This window comes from Phyllopteryx taeniolatus, unplaced genomic scaffold (genome assembly GCF_024500385.1).
Source record: "Phyllopteryx taeniolatus isolate TA_2022b unplaced genomic scaffold, UOR_Ptae_1.2 contig_26, whole genome shotgun sequence".
Taxonomy (NCBI): Eukaryota; Metazoa; Chordata; class Actinopteri; order Syngnathiformes; family Syngnathidae; genus Phyllopteryx; species Phyllopteryx taeniolatus.
Genome location: NW_026903184.1, coordinates 500008 through 521732, shown reverse-complemented (window position 1 = coordinate 521732; position 21725 = coordinate 500008). Strand labels below are relative to the sequence as shown.

The window sequence follows — 21725 nt, the reverse complement described above, 5'->3', positions numbered from 1 at the left end:
ATGGAATTAAGTATTTGATTGGCAGCTGAAAGTGGGGGGGAGGTCAGATTTTCAGAGCACCCAGCGATATGCCCACAGCATCTGGAAGCTCAAAGAATGTCTGAATTCTTGATCATTTTGAAGGCTTTGTGATTTTTAAATTTGTTTTTTATTATTAATATTTTTTATCCATTCATTTGTTTTCTGGCTTTCGTTAATATTACTCTTTTCTGTGGTGTGTCGAATTTCCAAGGTATTTTCGGGGGGCCTGTTTAGTGGCACTTTAAAAGTGGAAGTGCTTTAAAATACTTGGTCACAAGCATGAGAAAAAATATTTTTTAACCTGGACTTAAAAAAACATGACACTTGGGGCTGACTTTACTTTTGTTGGCAACTTATTCCATTTGTGTGCAGCATAGCAGCTAAAAGCTGCTTCACCAGGCAGGATGGTTCAGGATGTAGTATGCCTTTCGCCCGAAGTCAGCTGGGATAGGCTCCAGCGCCCTGCGACCCTAACCTGGATAAGCGGTGTTGAAAATGGATGGATGGAAAATTTTGGGAAAAGTGACAAAAATCTCATCAGTCTCATAATCTGAAGGTTGATACATTTAGGAATTTAGAATTTTAAACTCAAAACACACACAAAACACAAAAAAGTGTGAAGTTTTATAGACTATTTAATGAAATCTATGAGGGATCTATAGGGAAACACACAGAGGGGTCTAACTCCAAAACAGAAACATGAATAATGGTGAAAGAAAGAAAAATAGGCGTACGAAAGGGCAAATAGGACATAGTGTGCCATTCCTCAACTTTCTCAGTCTTTTTTGCCACCTGTCCCAGCTTTTTTGGACCGTGTTGCAGCCATAAATTTCTCAGTTAATGATTATTTGCTAAAAACAAAGTTGATCAGTTTGAACGTTAAATCTCTTGTCTTTGTAGTGTATTCAATTAAATATAGGTTGAACATGATTTCCAAATTATTGTATTCTGTTTTTATTTATGTTTAACACAACGTCCCGATTTCATTGGAATTGGGGTTACCATCGCCTCCATGGTAATGAATAAGCTTCATTTCTTACCATGCGTCTTACACGTGTCACGAAGGGAGAACGAGAAGTGGATAGGCGAAGATGATGCCAAAGCCATGCTAATCACTAAGCCATCACTGCAAGCAGTCACAAAACATCAAAATAAGTGATTTGGTGAATACACATATAGGTCTGGCTGGAACCACTTTTTGGCAGAGACTAACCAACTTTGAACAACACAATGAGAGGCCAATTCATACATGTTTAGAGATATAATACACGTCCACACAGGACGTCGTGTCTGAACCGGAAATGAATTGGTATGTCACTGCACACGTGACTTCAGAACGTGGGCAGGTTAAAAGTATAGTATTATTTTTAAGAAATATTTGTAATATAAGATTATCAATCCATCCATCCATTTTCAACACAGCTAATCCTGGTTAGGGTCACGGTCGCTGGAGCCTATCCCAGCTGACTTCGGGTGAAAGGCAGACTGAACTGGTTGTCAGTCAGTTGCAGGGCACATATAGGCCAGGACAACCATTTGCACCCACATTCACACCATCACTGAGTGGGAACTGAACCCACGCTGCATGCACCAAAGTCAGGCGAGTGTACTACTACACCATCAGCGACTAATATAAGATTAGATGATCTCTATTAGTTTCACAATGGGAAAGTTTGCATTGTTTCATCAGCAATTGTGAGTATAGGAAATATAAATATGTAATATAAACAGCATAATTACATTTCTTCTTCTTACATGTACTTCTTGTACATGGACAAGAAGTACATTGCACAAAATAGAAACCAAAACTATTGTCTCTACATAAACTATCCAATTCAGTCTATTAGCAATGTTATTTGTTTGTTTGCAAAATGGAGTGCTAAATTTTAATTTTGATGTTTGAGATCTGATTAATCTGCTTTAATAGACTTGCGTTTTTTTGTGTTACCAGGGTTGAAAACACAATTGGCAAAGCTGAATTAATCCATAGACAGATATTTTTTTGATGATGGCATGTCAAAATCTCATATACTGGTACTTTGATTCAGGCTGCAACTGCGTTCACCATTACAAGGTTGCTAAATAAAATCCATCCATCCATCCATTTTCTGAGCCGCTTCTCCTCACTGGGTCGCGGGCGTGCTGGAGCCTATCCCAGCTGTCATTGGGCAGGAGGCGGGGTACACCCTGAACTGGTTGCCAGCCAATCGCAGGGCACATACAAACAAACAACCATTCGCACTCACAGTCACACCTATGGGCAATTTAGAGTCTCCAATTAATGCATGTTTTGGGATGTGGGAGGAAACCGGAGTGCCCGGAGAAAACCCACGCAGGCACGGCGAGAACATGCAAACTCCACACAGGCGGGGCCGGGGATTGAACCCGGGTCCTCAGAACTGTGAGGCTGACGCTCTAACCAGTCGGCCACCGTGCCGCCGATAAATAAAATAATAAATAAAAATAAAATGAATAATAAAAACATTAAAATGACAAATATTGAAGACATCATTTATTAACGATTATGATTATGACTGTCGCACAGAAATGTGCGCCCACACACACACACACACACACACACACGTTCACAAACACACATACACGCACACTCACACACAGGTGTAATAGAGATGCTGATAATAGAAAGTGAAGCCTTCACAGATCTTTGATGTAACACTATCAGGCTTCCACAGCAGGAAGAAGAGGGAAGGCTAAAAAAAAGGAGGAAAGACAAGGAAAAGAGATCTTTGCACGCTTGTGCTGCTGCCCTTTCTCTCATCTCGTCAACAGATTGTGTCTGACGTCTGGGTGGAGCGTGTGTGTCTGTGGGTGTGTGTGTGTGTGTTTCAGAATTAGTGCCTGCAGCTCTCTAAATCAGTGATTCTCCAGCTGATGACGCTCAGACCCATCCTTGCCTGTCCAGCTTCTCTGCCCTCATCATCCTTTTAGTCAAAGTGTGGACATTTTTCTCAAACTGCTGCCTTTTATTAACATTATTATTTAACCACACAAGCTGACAAATTAATCACATAATTACATCAGAAACACGGACGGTCATTTGTTGACACAGAGACAAAGGTCACAGTCAAGGCTTACTCATTGGTTGCCTGTGAAATCAAGTAATGGCCATAGAAATATAGTTCATAAGCTCTACATAGGCAAAATTATATGATAAAATTATAACCAGCTCTGATTGGACATGACAGACAAGTCTGGGCATGTTAAATGTGAACATTTCAATCTGGTTTCAAATCCAAATGAGTTGATGGATAGAAAAGGATGTACCTCCACCAATAGTTTCACCGATCGATATGCAATTCTGTGGAGATGTCAATCCTAACATGACACACTAAAAAGACTGAAGGACCCATGTCAGAAATTTAATTGACAGTAGACCATTTTGGGTGAATTCTAGGGTTGGTACATGGGTGAACTCCATCCAGCCATCTATCCATTTTCTTCCGCTTATCCGAGGTCGGGTCTCGGGGGCAGTAGCTTTAGGAGTGACGCCCAGACTTCCTTCTCCCCAGCCACTTCATCCAGCTCTTCTGGGGGGATCCCGAGGTGTTCCCAGGCCAGCCAGGTGACGTAGTCTCTCATGACCAGAACACCTCACCAGGGAGGCGTCCAGGAGGCATCCTAATCAGATCCTAAATTGACAGCTTCGTTTTTCGGTTTAGCTCCTTCTTCACCACAACGGACCGATACAAAGTCCGCATCACTGCAGACGCTGCACTGATCTGCCTATCGATCTCCCGCTCCATTCTTCCCTCGCTCGTGAGCAAGACCCCAAGATACTTGAACTACTCCACTTGGGGCAGGATCTCATCCCCGACCCGGAGAAGCCACTCCACCCTTTTCCAACTGAGAACCATGGTTTCAGATTTGGAGGTGCTGATTCTCATCCTAGCCGATTCACACTCGGCTGCGAACCACTCCAATGAGAGTTGGCGAACACGGCTTGATGAATCATCATCTGCAAAAAGTTGAGTTGCAATACTGAGTGCACCAAATCGAACCCCCTCTACGCCTCTGCTGCGCCTAGAAATTCCGTCCATAAGAGTTATGAACAGAATCGGTGACAAAGTGCAGCCTTGGCGGAGTCTAACCCTCACCGGAAACGAGTCCGACTTACTGCCACCAATGCGGACTTACTGCCACCAATGCGGACCAAACTCTCCACAGGACTCTCCGAGGGACATGGTCGAACGCCTTCTCCAAGTCCACAAAACACATGTCGCCTGGTTGGGCGAACTCCCATGCACCCTCGATGACCCTGCCAAGGGTATAGAGCTGGTCCACTGTTCCACGGCCAGGACGAAAACCACACTGCTCCTCCTGAATCTGGGATTCAACTTCCCGACGGACCCTCCTCTCCAGCACCCCTGAATAAACCTTACCAGGGAGGCTGAGGAGTGGGATCCCCCTGTAGTTGGAACACACCCTCTGGTCTCCCTTCTTAAAAAGGGGGACCACCACCCCAGTCTGCCAATCCAGAGGCACTGTCCCCAATGTCCACGCAATGATTCAGAGGTGTGTCAACCAGGACAGACCCACAAGCTTCAGGAACTCCAGGCTTATCTCATCCACCCCTGGGGCCTTGCCATCGAGGAGCTTCTTAACCACCTTAGTGACCTCAACCCCAGAGATAAGTGAGCCCGCCTCAGAGACCCCAGACTGTGCTTGCTCATGGGAGGGCGTGTCAGTGGAATTGAGGAGGTCTTCGAAGTATTCTCCCCACCGACTCACAACGTCTCGAGGCAAGGTCAGCAGCGCCCCATCCCCACTATACACAGTGTTGATGGTGCACTGTTTCTCCCTCCTGAGACGCCAGATGGTGGACCAGAATTTCCTCGAAGCCGTCCAGAAGTCGTTCTTCATGGCCTCACCGAACTCCTCCCATGCCCGAGATGTTGCCTCAGCAACCACCAAAGCTCCATTCTGCTTGGCCAGCCGGTACCCATCAGCTGCCTCAGCAGTCCCACAGGCCGAAAAGGTCCTGTAGGACTCCTTCATCAGCTTGACTGCATCCATCACCGCTGGTGTCCACGAACGGGTTCGGGGATTGCCGCCACATCAGGTACCGACCACCTTACTGCCACAGCTCTCGTCGGCCACCTCAACAATGGAGGCGCGGAACATAGTCCACTCGGACTCAATGACTCCCTCCTCCCACGGGACATGGGTGAAGTTCTGCTGAAGGTGTGAGTTGCAACTTCTTCTGACAGGAGATTCTTTCAGATGTTCTTAGCAGACCCTCACAATACGTTTGGGCCTGCCAGGTCGGACTGGCATCTTCCCCCACCATCGGAGCCAACTCACCCACCACGTGGTGATCAGTTAACAGTTCCGCCCCTCTCTTCACTCGAGTGTCCAAGACATGCGGCCGCAAGTCCGATGACACGACCACAAAGTCGATCATCAAACTGCGACCTTGGGTGTTCTGGTGTCAAGTGTGGACACCCTTATGCTTGAACATGGTGTTTGTTATGTGACGAGCACAGAAGTCCAATAACAGAACACCACTCGGGGTTCTGATTGGGGGGCCGTTTCTCCCAGTCACGCCCTTCCACTGTTATTGCCCATGTGAGTATTGCAGAACGATGGAGTCCCCAGTGGGAACGCTCTGGAAGCACCCCCTCCAAGGACTACAAAAAGGGTGGGTACTCTGAACTGCTGTTCGGTGCCTCGGCACAAACAACTGTCAGGACCCAAAGGCGGAGGGAGGCTACCCTCTCGTCCGTCGGGGTGAACCCCAATATACAGGCGTCGAGCCGGGGGGCAAAAAGTATACCCACAGCTACTCGGCGCCTCTCACCGTGGGAAATTCCGGAGTGGAAGAGAGTCCCACCCCTCTCAATAGGACTACCAGAGCCACGCCGTGTGTGGAGGCGAGCCAGACCGCACACACCAGCTCAGGCTCCTTCCCTGCCAGAGAGGTGACATTCCACGTCCCTAGAGTCAGCTTCTGTAGCCGGGGATCGGATCGCCAAGGTCCCTGCCTTCGGCCACCGCACAACTCACGCTGCACCTGACCCCCATGGGCCCTCCCATAGGTGGTGGAGGACCAACGTTACCCTTTCGGGCTGTGCCCGGCCGGGCCCTATTGGTCCAGAGGGGGGCCACGGTGAACCCTGTCCGGGTGAAAGAAAATTAGGGCCAATATTTGTACTAATCATAAAGGGTCTTTGAGCGTGCTTTGTCTGGTCCCGCACCTCGGACCTGTTTGTCATGGGTGACCTTACCAGGGGCATGAAGCCCCAGACAATTTAGCTCCTAGGATTATTGGGACACATAAACCCCTACACCACTATAAGGTGACGGCTCCAGGAGTGGTGGGTGAACTCCTACAACAGAATTTGCCCAAATGAGCCCCAATTGGAAGCAGGAATGCTGCTGGCAGCTTGTATTACATTTACATTTACTTACTCTTACTGACATGTATTAGAACCACAACAAAACTCCAGGTTGATGCAGTTTTTTAAAAATTTACTTAATCCCTGCTAATAAATCTGATCTGGCTCATTCTACTTTAGTAGTGACTATATATTCTTGTTACTGTAATCATCTCATTTTAAATGGATTTGTTTACTTTCTGCAGGTTCATATCGGTTACCTTCCCAACAAACGAGTTCTGGGTCTCAGCAAGCTGGCCAGGTGAGAATGTACTGTTACAATCAATGTGTGTGTGTGAAAGAGAGAGAGAGAGAGAGAGAGAGAGAGAGAGAGAGAGAGAGAGCGAGAGAGATTGTGTGGGAGTGCAAGACAATTAGTAAGTGGTTTTAGTGTGCTAAGCCTAAAGGTATTGGGGTCAGTGAGATCAGGTTTTGCACTTGTACACACCCATATGGAGTTTAAAAATCCTCTTAAATACACACATTGAACGTGATCAATTAAACACTGCCCAGGAAACACAAGTGGAAACACAAGTGCATCTGCACGCATGCGAACACACACAGGGTAACAAAAACTGTCAGCTTTGTAGATTCTAACATAAAAATATATACAGCCACAGAATGACAGTATTTCCACACTTGAAAAAGGTTTTTGGACAATGACGTTATGCAGACATTCGTTTTTTTGACATATTAAAGGCTTTTTCATGGTCATGAGGCACGACTTTAATGTGCACGGCTTGGGAACTCTAATCTGCAAGGCTGGACTCCAATGTGCATGGATGGTCATTATGCCATATTCTACCATTTTCATCCATCACTGTGTCATAAATCAGCAATTTCTTTTAGCATTTTAAATTAGCGATAGAACATACTTTTGGGGTGTGTAGCTGTTAATTTCATGTGAGAGAGCGATTGCAATGGTATGTGATTGCTTGGCTTGAGCGAGTGACGAGAGGTTTAAATCAGTGACACCCTAATAAATTAGCAATTTTCAGCATTTTAAATTAGCGATTGAACATAATTTTGGGGTGCTAGCTGTTATTCATGTGACAGTGCAACGATATACAGCATGACAGCAATATAAGGCTGACAAAGCAGTATTTGGAAACTTGAGCAAGCTGTCATTTTGAAAAATTATTTCCTGAAAAGGTGACTTAAGCAGTTAACTTACAATTCCATTGTAACATGCTGCCAATTTTGTATTGAGATTTTAGTCACATCTCTGTCGGGCCAATTATAAATTATTCGTGCACTCACTGTAGTAGTCTCGCCACCTTGCACTACTTGCATTTCGGTTGTTGACCAACACTGGTCAATCATGTGCTTGAGAAGTATCTGCACCATTTGCGCAATTGACATTGTCCCAGATTTTCACACTACTAGTCACTTTAAACTGCATCCATTTCTTGAAGTCTCGGGACCATTTGCACAATGGTCACTGCACCAGACTATTGTTCTATTAGTCATTTCAAACTGCTCTGAATTGCTAACGGACTCAGCATCATTTTGCACAATTGTCCGAAAAAAATAATAATAATTGTACCGTCATTACCAAGTTACTGGTAACCTTTTATTGCTCAGTGACTGTGTTTTGTCTCAAAAGTATTCTCTGTCAATTGACTGTCTGTTGTCGTACTAGAGCGGCTCCAACTACTGCAGACAAATTCCTTGTGTATTTTGGACATACTTGGCAAATAAAGATGATTCTGTTTCTGATTCTGAAGTCCAAGTCAGTCACATTCAAGTTTATTTCAGTTGTTTATTTTCACCTCCCCTCTCGAAAAAATAAATCAGGTGAGTTGTAAAAATTCTAGGTCACATTAATAGTGGAAAACATTTTTAAATGATTTATCTTGGACAAAATTCTTTTACAACACAAAAACCTGGCATTTGAACAGAGGTCTGTATACTTTTTATATACACTGCAGCCATGTTCCATCCATCCATCCATTTTCTTCCGGTCGGGTCGGGGGGCCGGTAGCGTCAGCAGGGAAGCCTAGACTTCCCTGTCCACAGCCACTTCCTCCAGCTCTTCCGAGGGGATCCCGAGGCGTTCCCAGGCAAGCCGAGAGATGTCGTCTCTCCAGCGTATCCTGGAACGTCCCCGGAGTCTCCTCCTGGTGCGACGTGGCCGGAACACCTCACCCGGGAGGCGTCCAGGAGTCATCCTAAACAGATGTCCGAGCCACCTCATCTGGCTCCTCTCAATGCAGAGGAGCAGCGGCTCGACTCTGAGCCCCTCCCGGATGACCGGGCTTCTCAACCAATCTCTAAGGGAGAGCCCGGACACCCTGCGGAGGAAACTCATTTCGGGCGCTTGTATCCGGGATCTTGTTCTTTCGGTCACGACCCACATTTCGTGACCATAGGTGAGGGTAGGAACGTAGATCGACCGGTAAATAGAGAGCTTCGCCTTTCGGCTTAGCTCCTTCTTCACCACAACGGACCGATACAAAGTCCGCTCGCGTTCCAGTCTTCCCTCACTCGTGAACAAGACCCCAAGATATTTGAGCTCCTCCACTTGGGGAAGGATCTCATCCCCAGACCTGGAGAGGGCACTCCACCCTTTTCCAACTAAGGACCATGGTCTCAGATTTAGAGGTGCTGATTCTCATCCCAACCGCTTCACACTCTGCTGCGAACCGCTCCAGTGAGAGTTGGAGATCACGGCCTGATGAAGCCAACAGAACCACATAATTTGCAAAAAGCAAAGATGCAATACTGAGGCCACCAAACTGGACACCCTCTACGCCTCGACTGCGCCTAGAAATTCTGTCCATAAAAGTTATGAACAGAATCGGTGACAAAGCGTGGCCTTGGCAAAGTCCAACCTTCACTGGAAACGAGTACGACTGCGTACCAAACTCTGACACCGGTCGTACAGGGACCGAACAGCCCGTATCAGGGGGTTCGGTACCCCATACTTCCGAAGCACCCCCACAGGACTCCATGAGGGACACGGACGAACCCCTTCTGCAAGACACAAAACACATGTAGACTGGTTGGACGAACTCCCATGCCGAGGGTGAAGAACTGGTTCATGGCCAGGACAAAAACCACATTGCTCCTCCTGAATCTGAGATTCGACTTCCCAACGGACTCACCTCTCCAGCACCCCTGAATAGACCTTGCCAGGGAGGCTGAGGAGTGTGATCACCCTGTAGTTGGAACACACCCTCTGGTCCCCCTTCTTAAATAGGGGGACCACCACCCCAGTTTGCCAATCCAGAGGCACTGTCCCCGATCTCCACGCGATGTTGAGATCGAGGCGTGTCAACCAGGACAGCGCTACAACATCCAGAGCCTTTAGGAACTCCGGGCGAATCTCATCCACCCCTGGGGCCTTGCCACCGAGGAGCTTTTTAACCACATCAGTGACCTCAACCCTAGAGATAGAAGAGCCCGCCTCAGAGACCCCAGACTCTGCTTCCTCATGGGAAGGCGTGTCGGTGGAATTGAGGAGGTCTTCGAAGTATTCTCCCCACCGACTCACAACGTCCTGAGTCGAGGTCAGCAGCGCCCCATCCCCACTATACACAGTGTTGATGGTGCACTGCTTCCCCCTCGAAGCCGTTCGGAAATCGTTCTCCAAGTTTTTGCCTCAGCGACCACCAAAGCTGCATTCCGCTTGTCCAGCCGGTACCCAGCAGGTGCCTCAGAAGTACCACAGGCCAAAAAGGCCTGATAGGACTCAGCTTGACGGCATCCCTCACCGCTGGTGGACAACAACGGGTTCGGGGATTGCCGCCACGACAGGCGCCAACTACCTTATGGCCACAGCTCCGGTCGGCCGCCTCGGCAATAGAGGCGCGGAACATGGTCCACTCGGAATAAATGTCCCCCGCCTCCTGTGACACGTGGGTGAAGAGGTGGGATTTGAAACTCCTTCTGACAGGAGACGTTGCCAGCAGACCCTCACAATACGTTTGGGCCTGCCAGGTCGGACCAGCCTCTTCCCCCACCACCGGAGCCAACTCACCACCATGTGAAGATCAGTTGACAGCTCCGTCCCTCTCTTCACCAGAGTGTCCAAGACATGCGGCCGCAAGTCCGATGACACGATCACAAAGTCGATCATCGAACGGCGGCCTAGGGTGTCCTGGTGCCAAGTGCACGTGTGAACACCCTTATGCTTGAACATGGTGTTTGTTACGGACAATCCATGGTGAGCACAGAAGACCCACGTTACCCTTTCGGGCTGTGCCCGGCCGAGCCCCACCTCCAGGCCTGGGTCCAGAGGAGGGCCCCTGTGACCCGCGTCCGGGCAAGGGAAACCGACATCGATTTAATATATTCTTCATAGGGGTATTGGGAGCCGTGCTTTGTCTGGTCCTTCACCTAGGATCTGTTTGCCATGGGTGACCCTACCAGGGGCGTGAAGCCCCAGACAACGTAGCTCCTTGGATCATTGTGACACACAAACAGCTCCACCAAGATAAGGTGACGGCTCAATGAGAGGAGAGGAGAGGAGAGGAGAGGAGTGGAGAGGAGAGCCTTGTTCCTGTTTTTGTAATCTGCCTGGTGAGCCTAAAGTATTGTGCTGTTCAACACATGGAAACAATATACAACCCCAAATCCAATGAAGTTGGGACGTTGTGTTAAACATAAATAAAAACAGAATACATCCATCCATACATCCATCCATTCTCTACCGCTTATCCGGGTCGGGTAGCTTCAGCAGGGACGCCCAGACTTCCCTCTCCCCAGCCACTTCATCCAGCTCTTCCGGGGGGATCCCGAGGCGTTCCCAGGCCAGCCGAAGGATGTAGTCTCTCCAGCGTGTCCTGGGTCGTCCCCGGGGTCTCCTCCGGGTGGGACATGCCCGGAACACCTCACCAGGGAGGCGTCCGGGAGGCATCCGAATCAGATGCCCCAGCCACCTCATCTGGCTCCTCTCAATGCGGAGGAGCAGCGGCTCTACTCTGAGATCCTCCTGGATGACCGAGCTTCTCACCCTATCTCTAAGGGAGAGCCCGGACACCCTGCAGAGGAAACTCATTTCGGCCGCTTGTATCCGGGATCTTGTTCTTTCGGTCACGACCCACAGCTCATGACCATAGGTGAGGGTAGGAACGAAGATCGACCGGTAAATTGAGAGCTTCACCTTTCAGCTTAGCTCCTTCTTTACCACAACGGATCGATACAAAGTCCGCATCACTGCAGACGCTGCACCGATCCGCCTGTCGATCTCCCGTTCCATTCTTCCCTCACTCGTGAACAAGACCCCAAGATACTTGAATTCCTCCACTTGGGGCAGGATCTCATCCCCGACCTGGAGAAGGCATGCCACCCTTTTCCGACTGAGGACCATGGTCTCAGATTTGGGGGTGCTGATTCTCATCCCAGCCGCTTCACACTCTGCTGCGAACTGCTCCAATGAGAGTTGGAGGTCACTGCTTGATGAAGCCAACAGAACCAGATTATCTGCAAAAAGCAGAGAAGCAATACTGAGGCCACCAAACCGGACCCCCTCTACGCCTCGGCTGCGCCTAGAAATTCTGTCCATAAAAGTTATGAACAGAATCGACGACAAAGGGCAGCCTTGGCGGAGTCCAACCCTCACCGGGAACGAGTCCGACTTACTGCCGGATATGCGGACCAAACTCTGACTCCGGTCGTACAGGGACCTAACAGCCCGTATCAGGGGGTTCGGTACCCCATACTCCCGAATCACTCTCCACAGGACTCCCCGAGGGACACGGTCGAACGCCTTCTCCAAGTCCACAAAACACATGTAGACTGGTTGGGCGAACTCCCATGCACCCTCGAGGACCCTGCCGAGGGTGTAGAGCTGGTCCACTGTTCCACGGCCAGGACGAAAACCACACTGCTCCTCCTGAATCTGAGATTCGACTTCCTGACGGACCCTCCTCTCCAGCACCCCTGAATAGACCTTACCAGGGAGGCTGAGCAGTGTGATCCCCCTGTAGTTGGAACACACCCTCCGGTCCCCCTTCTTAAAAAGGGGGACCACCACCCCAGTCTGCCAATCCAGAGGCACTGTCCCCGATGTCCACGCGATGTTGCAGAGGCGTGTCAACCAGGACAGCCCCACAACATCCAGAGCCTTTAGGAACTCCGGGCGAATCTCATCCACCCCCGGGGCCCTGCCACCGAGGAGCTTTTTAACTACCTCGGTGACCTCAAACCCAGAGATAGGAGAGCCCGCCTCAGAGAACCCACACTCTGCTTCCCCATGGGAAGGCGTGTCGGTGGAATTGAGGAGGTCTTCGAAGTATTCTCCCCACCGACTCACAACGTCCCGAGTCGAGGTTAGCAGCGCCCCATCCCCACTATACACAGTGTTGGTGGTGCACTGCTTTCCTCTCCTGAGACGTCGGATGGTGGACCAGAATTTCCTCGAAGCCGTCCGGAAGTCTTTTTCCATGGCCTCACCGAACTCCTCCCATGCCCGGGTTTTTGCTTCAGCGACCACCAGAGCTGCATTCCAATTGGCCAGCCGGTACCCATCAGCTGCCTCAGGAGTCCCACAGGCCAAAAAGGCTCGATAGGACTCCTTCTTCAACTTGACGGCATCCCTCAGCGTTGGTGTCCACCAATGGGTTCGGGGATTGCCACCACAACAGGCACCGACCACCTTACGGCCACAGCTCCGGTCAGCTGCCTCAGCAATGGAGGCGCGGAACATGGTCCACTCGGACTCGATGTCCCCCGCCTCCTCCGGAACATGAGCAAAGTTCTGTCGGAGGTGGGAGTTGAAACTCCTTCTGACAGGGGATTCTGCCAGACGTTCCCAGCAGACCCTCACAATACGTTTGGGCCTGCCACGTCGGACCGGCATCTTCCCCCACCATCGGAGCCAACTCACCACCAGGTGGTGATCAGTTGACAGCTCCGCCCCTCTCTTCACCCGAGTGGCCGCAAGTCCGATGACACGACCACAAAGTCGATCATCGAACTGCGACCTAGGGTGTCCTGGTGCCAAGTGCACGTGTGGACACCCTTATGCTTGAACATGGTGTTCGTTATGGACAATCCGTGACGAGCACAGAAGTCCAATAACAGAACACCGCTCGGGTTCTGATCGGGGGGGCCGTTCCTCCCAATCGTGCCCTTCCAGGTCTCACCGTCATTGCCCACGTGAGCATTGAAGTCCCCCAACAGAACAATGGAGTCCCCAGCGGGAGCGCTCTCCAGCACCCCCTCCAAGGACTCCAAAAAGGGTGGGTAGTCTGAACTGCTGTTTGGTGCATAGGCACAAACAACAGTCAGGACCCATCCCCCCACCCGAAGGTGGAGGGAGGCTACCCTCTCGTCCACCGGGGTGAACCCCAACGTACAGGCGCCGAGCCGGGGGGCAATAAGTATACCCACACCTGCTCGGCGCCTCTCACCATGGGCAACTCCAGAGTGGAAGAGAGTCCAACCAAACAGAATACAATGATTTGCAAATCATATTCAACCTATATTTAATTGAATACACTACAAAGACAATATATTTAACGTTCAAACTGATAAACCTGATTGTTTTTAGCAAATAGTCATTAATTTATAATTTTATGGCTGCAACACGTTCCAAAAGAGTTGGGACAGGTGGCAAAAAAAGACTGAGAAACTTGAGGAATGCTCATCAAACACCTGTTTGGAACATCCCACAGGTGAACAGGCTAATTGGGAACAGGTGGGTGCCATGATTGTGTATGAAAGGAGCTTCACTGAATTGCTCAGTCATTCACAAGAAAAGATGTGGCGAGGTTGACCGCTTTGTGAACAAGTGCGTGAGAAAATAGTCGAACAGTTTAAGGAAAATGTTCCTCAACGTACAATTGCAAAGAATTTAGGGATTTCATCATCTACGGTCCATAATATCATCAAAAGGTTCAGAGAATCTGGAGAAATCGCTGCACGTAAGCGGCAAGGCCGAAAACCAACATTGAATGCCTGTTACCTTCGATCCCTCAGGCGGCACTGCATCAAAAACCGACATCAATGTGAAAAGGATATCACCGCATGGCTCAAGAACACTTCAGAAAACCAATGTCAGTAAATACAGTTCGGCGCTACATCCGTAAGTGCAACTTGAAACTCTACTATGCAAAGCAAAAGCCATTTATCAACAACACCCAGAAACCCTTCTCTGGGCCCGAGTTCAAGATGTACTGATTCAAAGTGGAAAAGTGTTCTGTGGTCCGACGAGTCCATCCATCCATCCATCCATTTTCTGAGCCGCTTCTCCTCACTAGGGTCGCGGGCGTGCTGGAGCCTATCCCAGCTGTCATCGGGCAGGAGGCGGGGTACACCCTGAACTGGTTGCCAGCCAATCCCAGGGCACATAGAAACTAACAACCATTCGCACTCACAGTCATGCCTACGGGGAATTTAGAGTCTCCAATTAATGCATGTTTTTGGGATGTGGGAGGAAACCGGAGTGCCCGGAGAAAACCCACGCAGGCACGGGGAGAACATGGAAACTCCACACAGGCGGGGACGGGGATTGAACCCCGCACCTCAGAACTGTGAGGCTGATGCTCTAACCAGTCGGCCGCTGGTCCGACGAGTCCAAATTTCAAATTGTTTTTGGAAATTGTGGACGTCGTGTTCTCCGGGCCAAAGAGGAAAAGAACCATACGGACTGTTATGGACGCAAAGTTCAAAAGCCAGCATCTGTGATAGTATGGGGCTGTGTTAGTGCCAATGGCATGGGTAACTTACACATCTGTGAAGGCACCATTAATGCTGACAGGTACATACGGGTTTTGGAGAAACATATGCTGCCTTCCAAGCAACGTCTTTTTCATGGACGCCCTGCTTATTTCAGCAAGACAATGCCAAACCACATTCTGCATGTGTTACAACAGCGTAGCATCGTAATAAAGGCGTGCGGGTACTAGACTGGCCTGCCTGTAGTCCAGACCTGTCTCCCATTGAAGATGTGTGGCGCATTATGAAGCGTAAAATACGACAACGGAGACCCCGGACTGTTGAACAGCTGAAGCTGTACATCAAGCAAGAATGGGAAAGAATTCCACCGACAAAACTTCAACAATTACTGTCCTCAGTTCCCAAACGTTTATTGAATGTTGTTAAAAGAAAAGGTGATGTAACACAGTGGTAAACATAACCCAGTCCCATCTTTTTTGGAACATGTTGCAGCCATAAAATTCTAAGTTCATGATTATTTGCTAAAAAACAATAAACTTTATTAGTTTGAACATTCCTTGACCCTTGTGAGGATAAGCAGCTCAGAAAATGGATGGATGGATAGTTTGAACATTAAATATCTTGTCTTTGTAGTGTATTCAATTAAATATAGGTTGAACATGATTTGCAAATCATTGTATTCTGTTTTTATTTATGTTTAACACAACGTCCCAACTTCATTGGAATTGGGGTTGTAGTATAAGACCATTTTTTTGGAACAGAATTTGCCTCAGTTTTGTTATTTTACAAATGTTTTATTTTATAAAGATTGTATTTATGTTTTAGATTAAGTGATATTGTTCAGCAATATCTGAATTTGCACATTCATATTTTATTCAGTTATTTTTATTTTATTTGATGTTCATGCTCTGATTTAAAAAATAAATAAGAAGTTACTAACCAGTTACTAGTTCACTGAGTATGTTCTTGCTCTTACTACAGTAATTATTTGGAGGACTACTTTTTTACTTGAATCATATTATTCTAAAGTAACAGTACTCTTACTTTACAACAATATTTGGCTACTCTACCCACCTCTGCCCACCTCTCACCGCAAGTCAGCTGGGATAGGCTCCAGCAACTCTAATGAGCATAAGTAAGCAGTATAGTATAGACAGTTATGTTATTGCAATTAATTTGTTAAAAAAACCTTTAGTAAAAGTTAGTAAAGTAGATAAAATATACACTTTTTTATTTATTAATTTGTTTAAGTTGCCAGCAGTTATCACCAGCTCATTCTGTATTCAATAAGGGTACCCACCAGGGCTCTACACTAACTTTTGCACTCGTAGCACTGGTGCGGACCAATTTTCCCACCTGTATATGATTTGGTCGCACCATTTTCTGAGGAGGTAGAGCATGACCATGGTATACCATAGTTTCATATGAAGTAAAGATTGACAGTTATGAGAGATATGATATTTGCTCAATATTTTACTGTGAACAAGTTTGTCCGCAACAAGCAGTGGAAGACAAAACAGGTGAAATTTAAAAAACAACAAAATAAGAAAATAAAGGCTTTACTTTTATTTGATAATTTTTTCGACGAAGAGGGGCCAATTCTTATAGTGAGGGCTCTTAACCCTCTTCCCATGGGACAACCACTTAATTTTGAGTATTACCACAACCATATGATTGACATCTTTTTAAAAACAATTGCAGAAGTGTACCACCACCATATGAAAGTATCGTTTATGATTATTCACACTATTTTGTAATATTTACTAGCAAAACAAATCAATTTGCCTATTTAAAATCGTAGTCCCAAACAGAAGATGGAGTATCATTTACTGCACTTTATTTTCATGATAGTTTTTTTCCCTATGCTGTCTGGGCTTTTTAACTTTGTACATATCGTCACAGGTCTAGGGTTACTTGATAGATAGACAGATTGATAGATCGACAGATCGATAGATACACACACACACACATACACATCCATTTTCCACACTGCTTATCCTCACTAGGGCATGCTGGAGCCTATCCCAGCTGACTTCGGGTGAGAGGCAGGGAACATCCTGAACAGGTCGCCAGACAATCGCAGGGAGCATTTAGACAAACAACCATTTGTACTCACATGCACACCTACGGGCAATTTAGAGTCTTCAATTAACCTAACATGCATGTTTTTGGGATGTGGGAGTAAACTGGAGAAAACCCACACAGGCACGGGGAGAACATGCAAACTCCACACAGACGAGGCCGGATTTGAACCCGGGTCCTCAGAACTGTGAGGCAGATGTGCTAACCAGTCGTCAGATGTGCGAAACACATGCTTGACCGTGTCACAGAACCATTCATCCATCCATTTTCTGAGCCACTTCTCCTCACTAGGGTCTCGGGTGTGCTGGAGCCTATCCCAGCTATCATCGGGCAGGAGGTGGGGTTCACCCTGAAGTGGTTGCCAGCCAATCGCAGGGCACATACAAACAAACAACCATTCGCACTCACACCTACGGGCAATTTAGAGTTGTCAATTAACCTACCATGCATGTTTTTGTTATGTGGGAGGAAGCCGGAGTGCCCGGAGAAAACCCACGCAGGCACGGGGAGAACATGCAAACTCCACACAGGCGGGGCCGGGGATTGAAGCTTATTAAAACCTTTACAGATGATTCTGTTTGTCATAAAGAGTGAAAGGAAAATGAGAGCAGGCAGCGGGCTGTGCTGGTCTACGAAATTACCAACACCGGTCTAACCCGCCTCTGGCGTACAGTTGCGCCACCGGCTGTGCTGGATTTATACCGTTCACAAAAATAGGGCCCAAGCTGTTGATCAATAACTGGAGGGGACTCGGGGAGTGGATACCATGGCGCTGCACGTCCGTCTGAGTGGTAAAAGACAGAGGTTTCTTCAATTGCACAAATCCTTCGATGTCATTTGACCAAGGCACAGTTGAGAAAACAGTGTAAACTGCTTAAATAATTATTTTAGCCTTCTTCTCTACCACTGGAGTTAGAATGTGTTCAGTGTCAGTCAAAAAGAAGATAAAAGAATCTGTTACATGAGGTAAATTGCATCCAAAGGAGATGGAAAGCTGGCCATAATTTACATTTCAACAGGTAAGTTGATTCAAAAATAGATTTGGTGGAAATTCAGACATACAACATTATCATGGGACTGGCTAATTAATTGACTTTTCTGTTTCTTGGATTAATGGCACAGGCGTGTTCTTCTGAGTGAGTCACTCAGAAGAGCATTAGCAGCCAAACAAGAAAATGGCAAAAACAAACACAATCAAAATAAACAATCATATCAGCCTTATTTAAACACATATTTGGCCATAAAGAACATTATTTCCTGTGGTTTAGAGAGTGTATTTTCAATTGCAATTTCTTAGTCATTTAACAGTCTACTCATTAAATTACAGTGTTGTGCAAAATATACATTTTACTTTAGGCCTATACTACTGAAATATTAAATTTATATTTGAAACATATTTTATTATCATGCCCAAATATTAAACAAGGACTTTTCAACAAAATAATTACAAAAAATACTTACGTTCAAAAGCTAGTTTTTAATTTGATTTTTGGATTATTCGTTTCATAGTGTGATCTCATTTTAAGTCGAATTTTAAAGTTTTGTCTTACCTTTACTTGTAGATGAAGTCTACTGTAAAACTCTTAATTTTCTTCTTTGAACATCAAAAGTCTCTCTGTCTAAAAATAGATTATTGCCATTACAGAAAGTCTGCCTTGATCAGTCCAGCTATTCAGAATGAATAATCTTTCAACAGACACCACTGCAACGGCTACAGTGAGCACAAGCTCGACTAACCTTGTCAACCTCCGGCACAGTCTAGAATAGATCCAAACCTTTTCAATCCAAAAAATAAGAACCTGTCCGGGAGTTTTGAATTAATTCCCCACCGTTTGTGAGCTATACATTCCAGTAACATCAGCTCACAGTCAAGAACAGGCTCGCTAGCAAGGCATAGAAGAAGGACGGCATCAACGTGAGCCTGTGTGCTTTCATACAGCCGCTTCAATGTGGCTGCCAAAGCCACTCTAAAAATGGCTGCTTCCACATTGTAGAGGCATAATACTGTGTGCCTCAACTTGTGCTATCTGCGGTTTAATGCGATCAGTAAAACTAAATATCTTACAAAAATATATTAAATACATTAACCTGACTATGGAAGGTGCCAGTAGTCTGCTGGATTGATGGATAGAATACTTTGAGGGGTTGATGAATGTGTGTGAGAGAAGGACGAGTAGAAGAGGTAAGTGTGGTGCACCAGGAAATGGAAAGGCAGTTGGTAATGGCATACCTGTGGGGTTATGGAAGCATTTAGGAGAGGTGGCAGTGGAGTTTTTGACCAGCTTGTTCAACAGAATGCTAGCGGGTGAGAAGATGCCTGAGGAAGGGAGGAAAAGTGTGCTCGTGCCCATTTTTAAGAACAAAAGTGATGTGGAGAGCTGTGGGAACAATGGAGGAATAAAGTTGATGAGCCACACAATGAAGTTATGGGAAAGAGTCGTGGAGGCTAGACTCAGGACAGAAGTGAGTATTTGCGACAACTGTATGGTTTCATGCCTAGATGCATTATTTGCCTTGAGGATGTTGATGGAAAAGTACAGAGAAGTTCAGAAGGAGCTACAGTGTGTCTTTGTAGATCGAGAGAAAGCCTATGACAGAGTACCCAGAGAGCAACTGTGGTACTGCATGCGGAAGTCTGGAGTGGCAGTGAAGTATGTTAGAATAATACAGGACATGTACGAGGGCAGCAGAACAGTGGTGAGGTGTCCTGTAGTGTGACAGACAAATTTAAGGTGGAGGTGGGACTGCATCAGGGATAAGCCCTGAGTCCCTTCCTGTTTGCAGTGGTGATGGATAGGCTGACAGGGTAAAGTTAGACTGGAATCCCCGTGAATCATTATGTTCAGATGACAATGTGATCTGCAGTGAAAGCAGGGAGCAGGTGGAGGAACAGTTAGAAAGGTGGAGGCATGTACTGGAAAGGAGAGGAATGAAGATTAGCTGAAGTAAGACAGAATATATGTGCATGAATAAGAAGGGTGGAGGGGGAAGAGTGAAGCTACGAGGAGAGGAGATAGCAAGGGTGGAGGACATTAAATACTTGGGGTCAACAGTCCAGAGCAATAGTGAGTGTGGTAAGGAAGTGAAGAAACGGGTCCAAGCAGGTTGGAACGGGTGGAGGAAGGTGTCAGGTGTGTTATATGATTGAAGAATCTCTGCTAGGATGAAAGACAAAGTTTATAAGACAGTGGCGAATCCAGCCATGTGGTGCGGCCGACACAACCTGGAGCTGAACACGCTCAAGACTGTAGAGATGATCGTGAACTTCAGGAGGCATCCTTCGCCACAGCTGCCCCTCACATTGTCCAGCTCCCTTGTGTCAACCGTTGAGACCTTCAAGTTCCTGGGAATTACAGTCTCTCAGGACCTGAAGTGGGCGACCAACATCAACTCCGTCCTCAAAAAGGCCCAGCAGAGGATGTACTTCATGCGGCTTCTGAGAAAGTACGGCCTGCCACCGGAGCTGCTGAGACAGTTCTACACAGCGGTCATCGAATCAGTCCTGTGTTCTTCCATCACAGTCTGGTTTGGTGCTGCTACAAGAAAGGACAAACTCCGACTGCAACGGACAATCAAAACTGCTGAAAGGATTGTCGGTACCCCCCTACCCACCATTGAGGACTTGCACGCTGCCAGAACTAAGACAAGGGCGTGCAAAATCCTCTCGGACCCTCCGCACCCCGGTCACCAGCTCTTCCAGCTCCTTCCTTCAGGTAGGCGCTACCGATCAATGCAAACTAGAACTAGTAGACATTCCAACAGCTTCTTCCCTCTTGCGATCAACTTCTTAAACACCTGACCTACAATTCCATTACAACATGCTGGCAATTTTTTGACTTGAGTTCGTTGTCACATTTCTGTGGGGCCAATTATGTATTACTCGAGCACTCACTGTAGTTGTCTCGTCATGCTGCACTATTTGCATATACTGGCCACTCATGCCAGAGTAGCATCTGCACCATTTGCACACTGATTGAGGAGTATCTGTAACATTTGCACAACCAACATTGTCCCAGATTATCGCACTACTCGTCACTTTAAACCGCATACACTCCTTGAAGTCTCAGCCCCCTTTGCACAATGGTCATTGCACCGGACTATTGCAATATTAGTCATTCGAACTGCTCTAAGTGCTAGAGGACTGCATCTTTTTGCACAATTGTCAAAAAAAAAAAAAAAATGTACCGGTATTACCAGATAACTAGCAACCCTTTACTGCTCAGTGACTGTTTTTATTTTTTCAATGTCTTTCTGTCTCCAAAGTGTTCTGTAACTGTCTGTTGTCGTACTAGAGTGGCTCCAACTACCGGAGACAAATTCCTTGTGTGTTTTTTTTTTGGACATACTTGGCAAATAAAGATGATTCTGATTCTGATGTACTGATTAGAGACAGTGGCACTGAAGAGACAACAGAAAGCAGAGCTGGAGGAAATGGAGATGTTGAGGTTCTCTCTTGGAGTGACCAGGTTGGATAGGATTAGAAATGAGCTCATCAGAGGGACGGTCAAGGCCACGGTTAGATGTTTTGGAGACAAAGTTAGAGAGAGCAGACTTCGATGGTTTGGACAATTCCAGAGGAAAAATAGTGAGTATATTAGTTGA

General features: G+C 47.0%; 1 protein-coding gene across 5 annotated transcripts in view; it reads left to right on the top strand.

Moving 5' to 3' along the window:
- The window catches only part of gch1 (GTP cyclohydrolase 1), a 58923-nt gene that overhangs the window by 28502 nt on the left and 8696 nt on the right, over positions 1-21725 (top strand). For 3 of the 5 annotated variants that reach the window (XR_009787092.1, XR_009787091.1, XM_061765133.1), the window contains exons 3-4: positions 6623-6678; positions 20286-20836. Coding sequence is in view for 3 of the 5 variants with exons in the window: in XM_061765133.1 (XP_061621117.1) it covers positions 6623-6678; positions 20286-20836 (607 nt within the window). In the remaining 2 variants the exon portion in view is untranslated. Of the gene's footprint in view, positions 1-6622; positions 6679-20285; positions 20837-21725 lie in introns of those variants that run through there. The other 2 variants (XM_061765134.1, XM_061765135.1) reach the window with 2 other exon arrangements.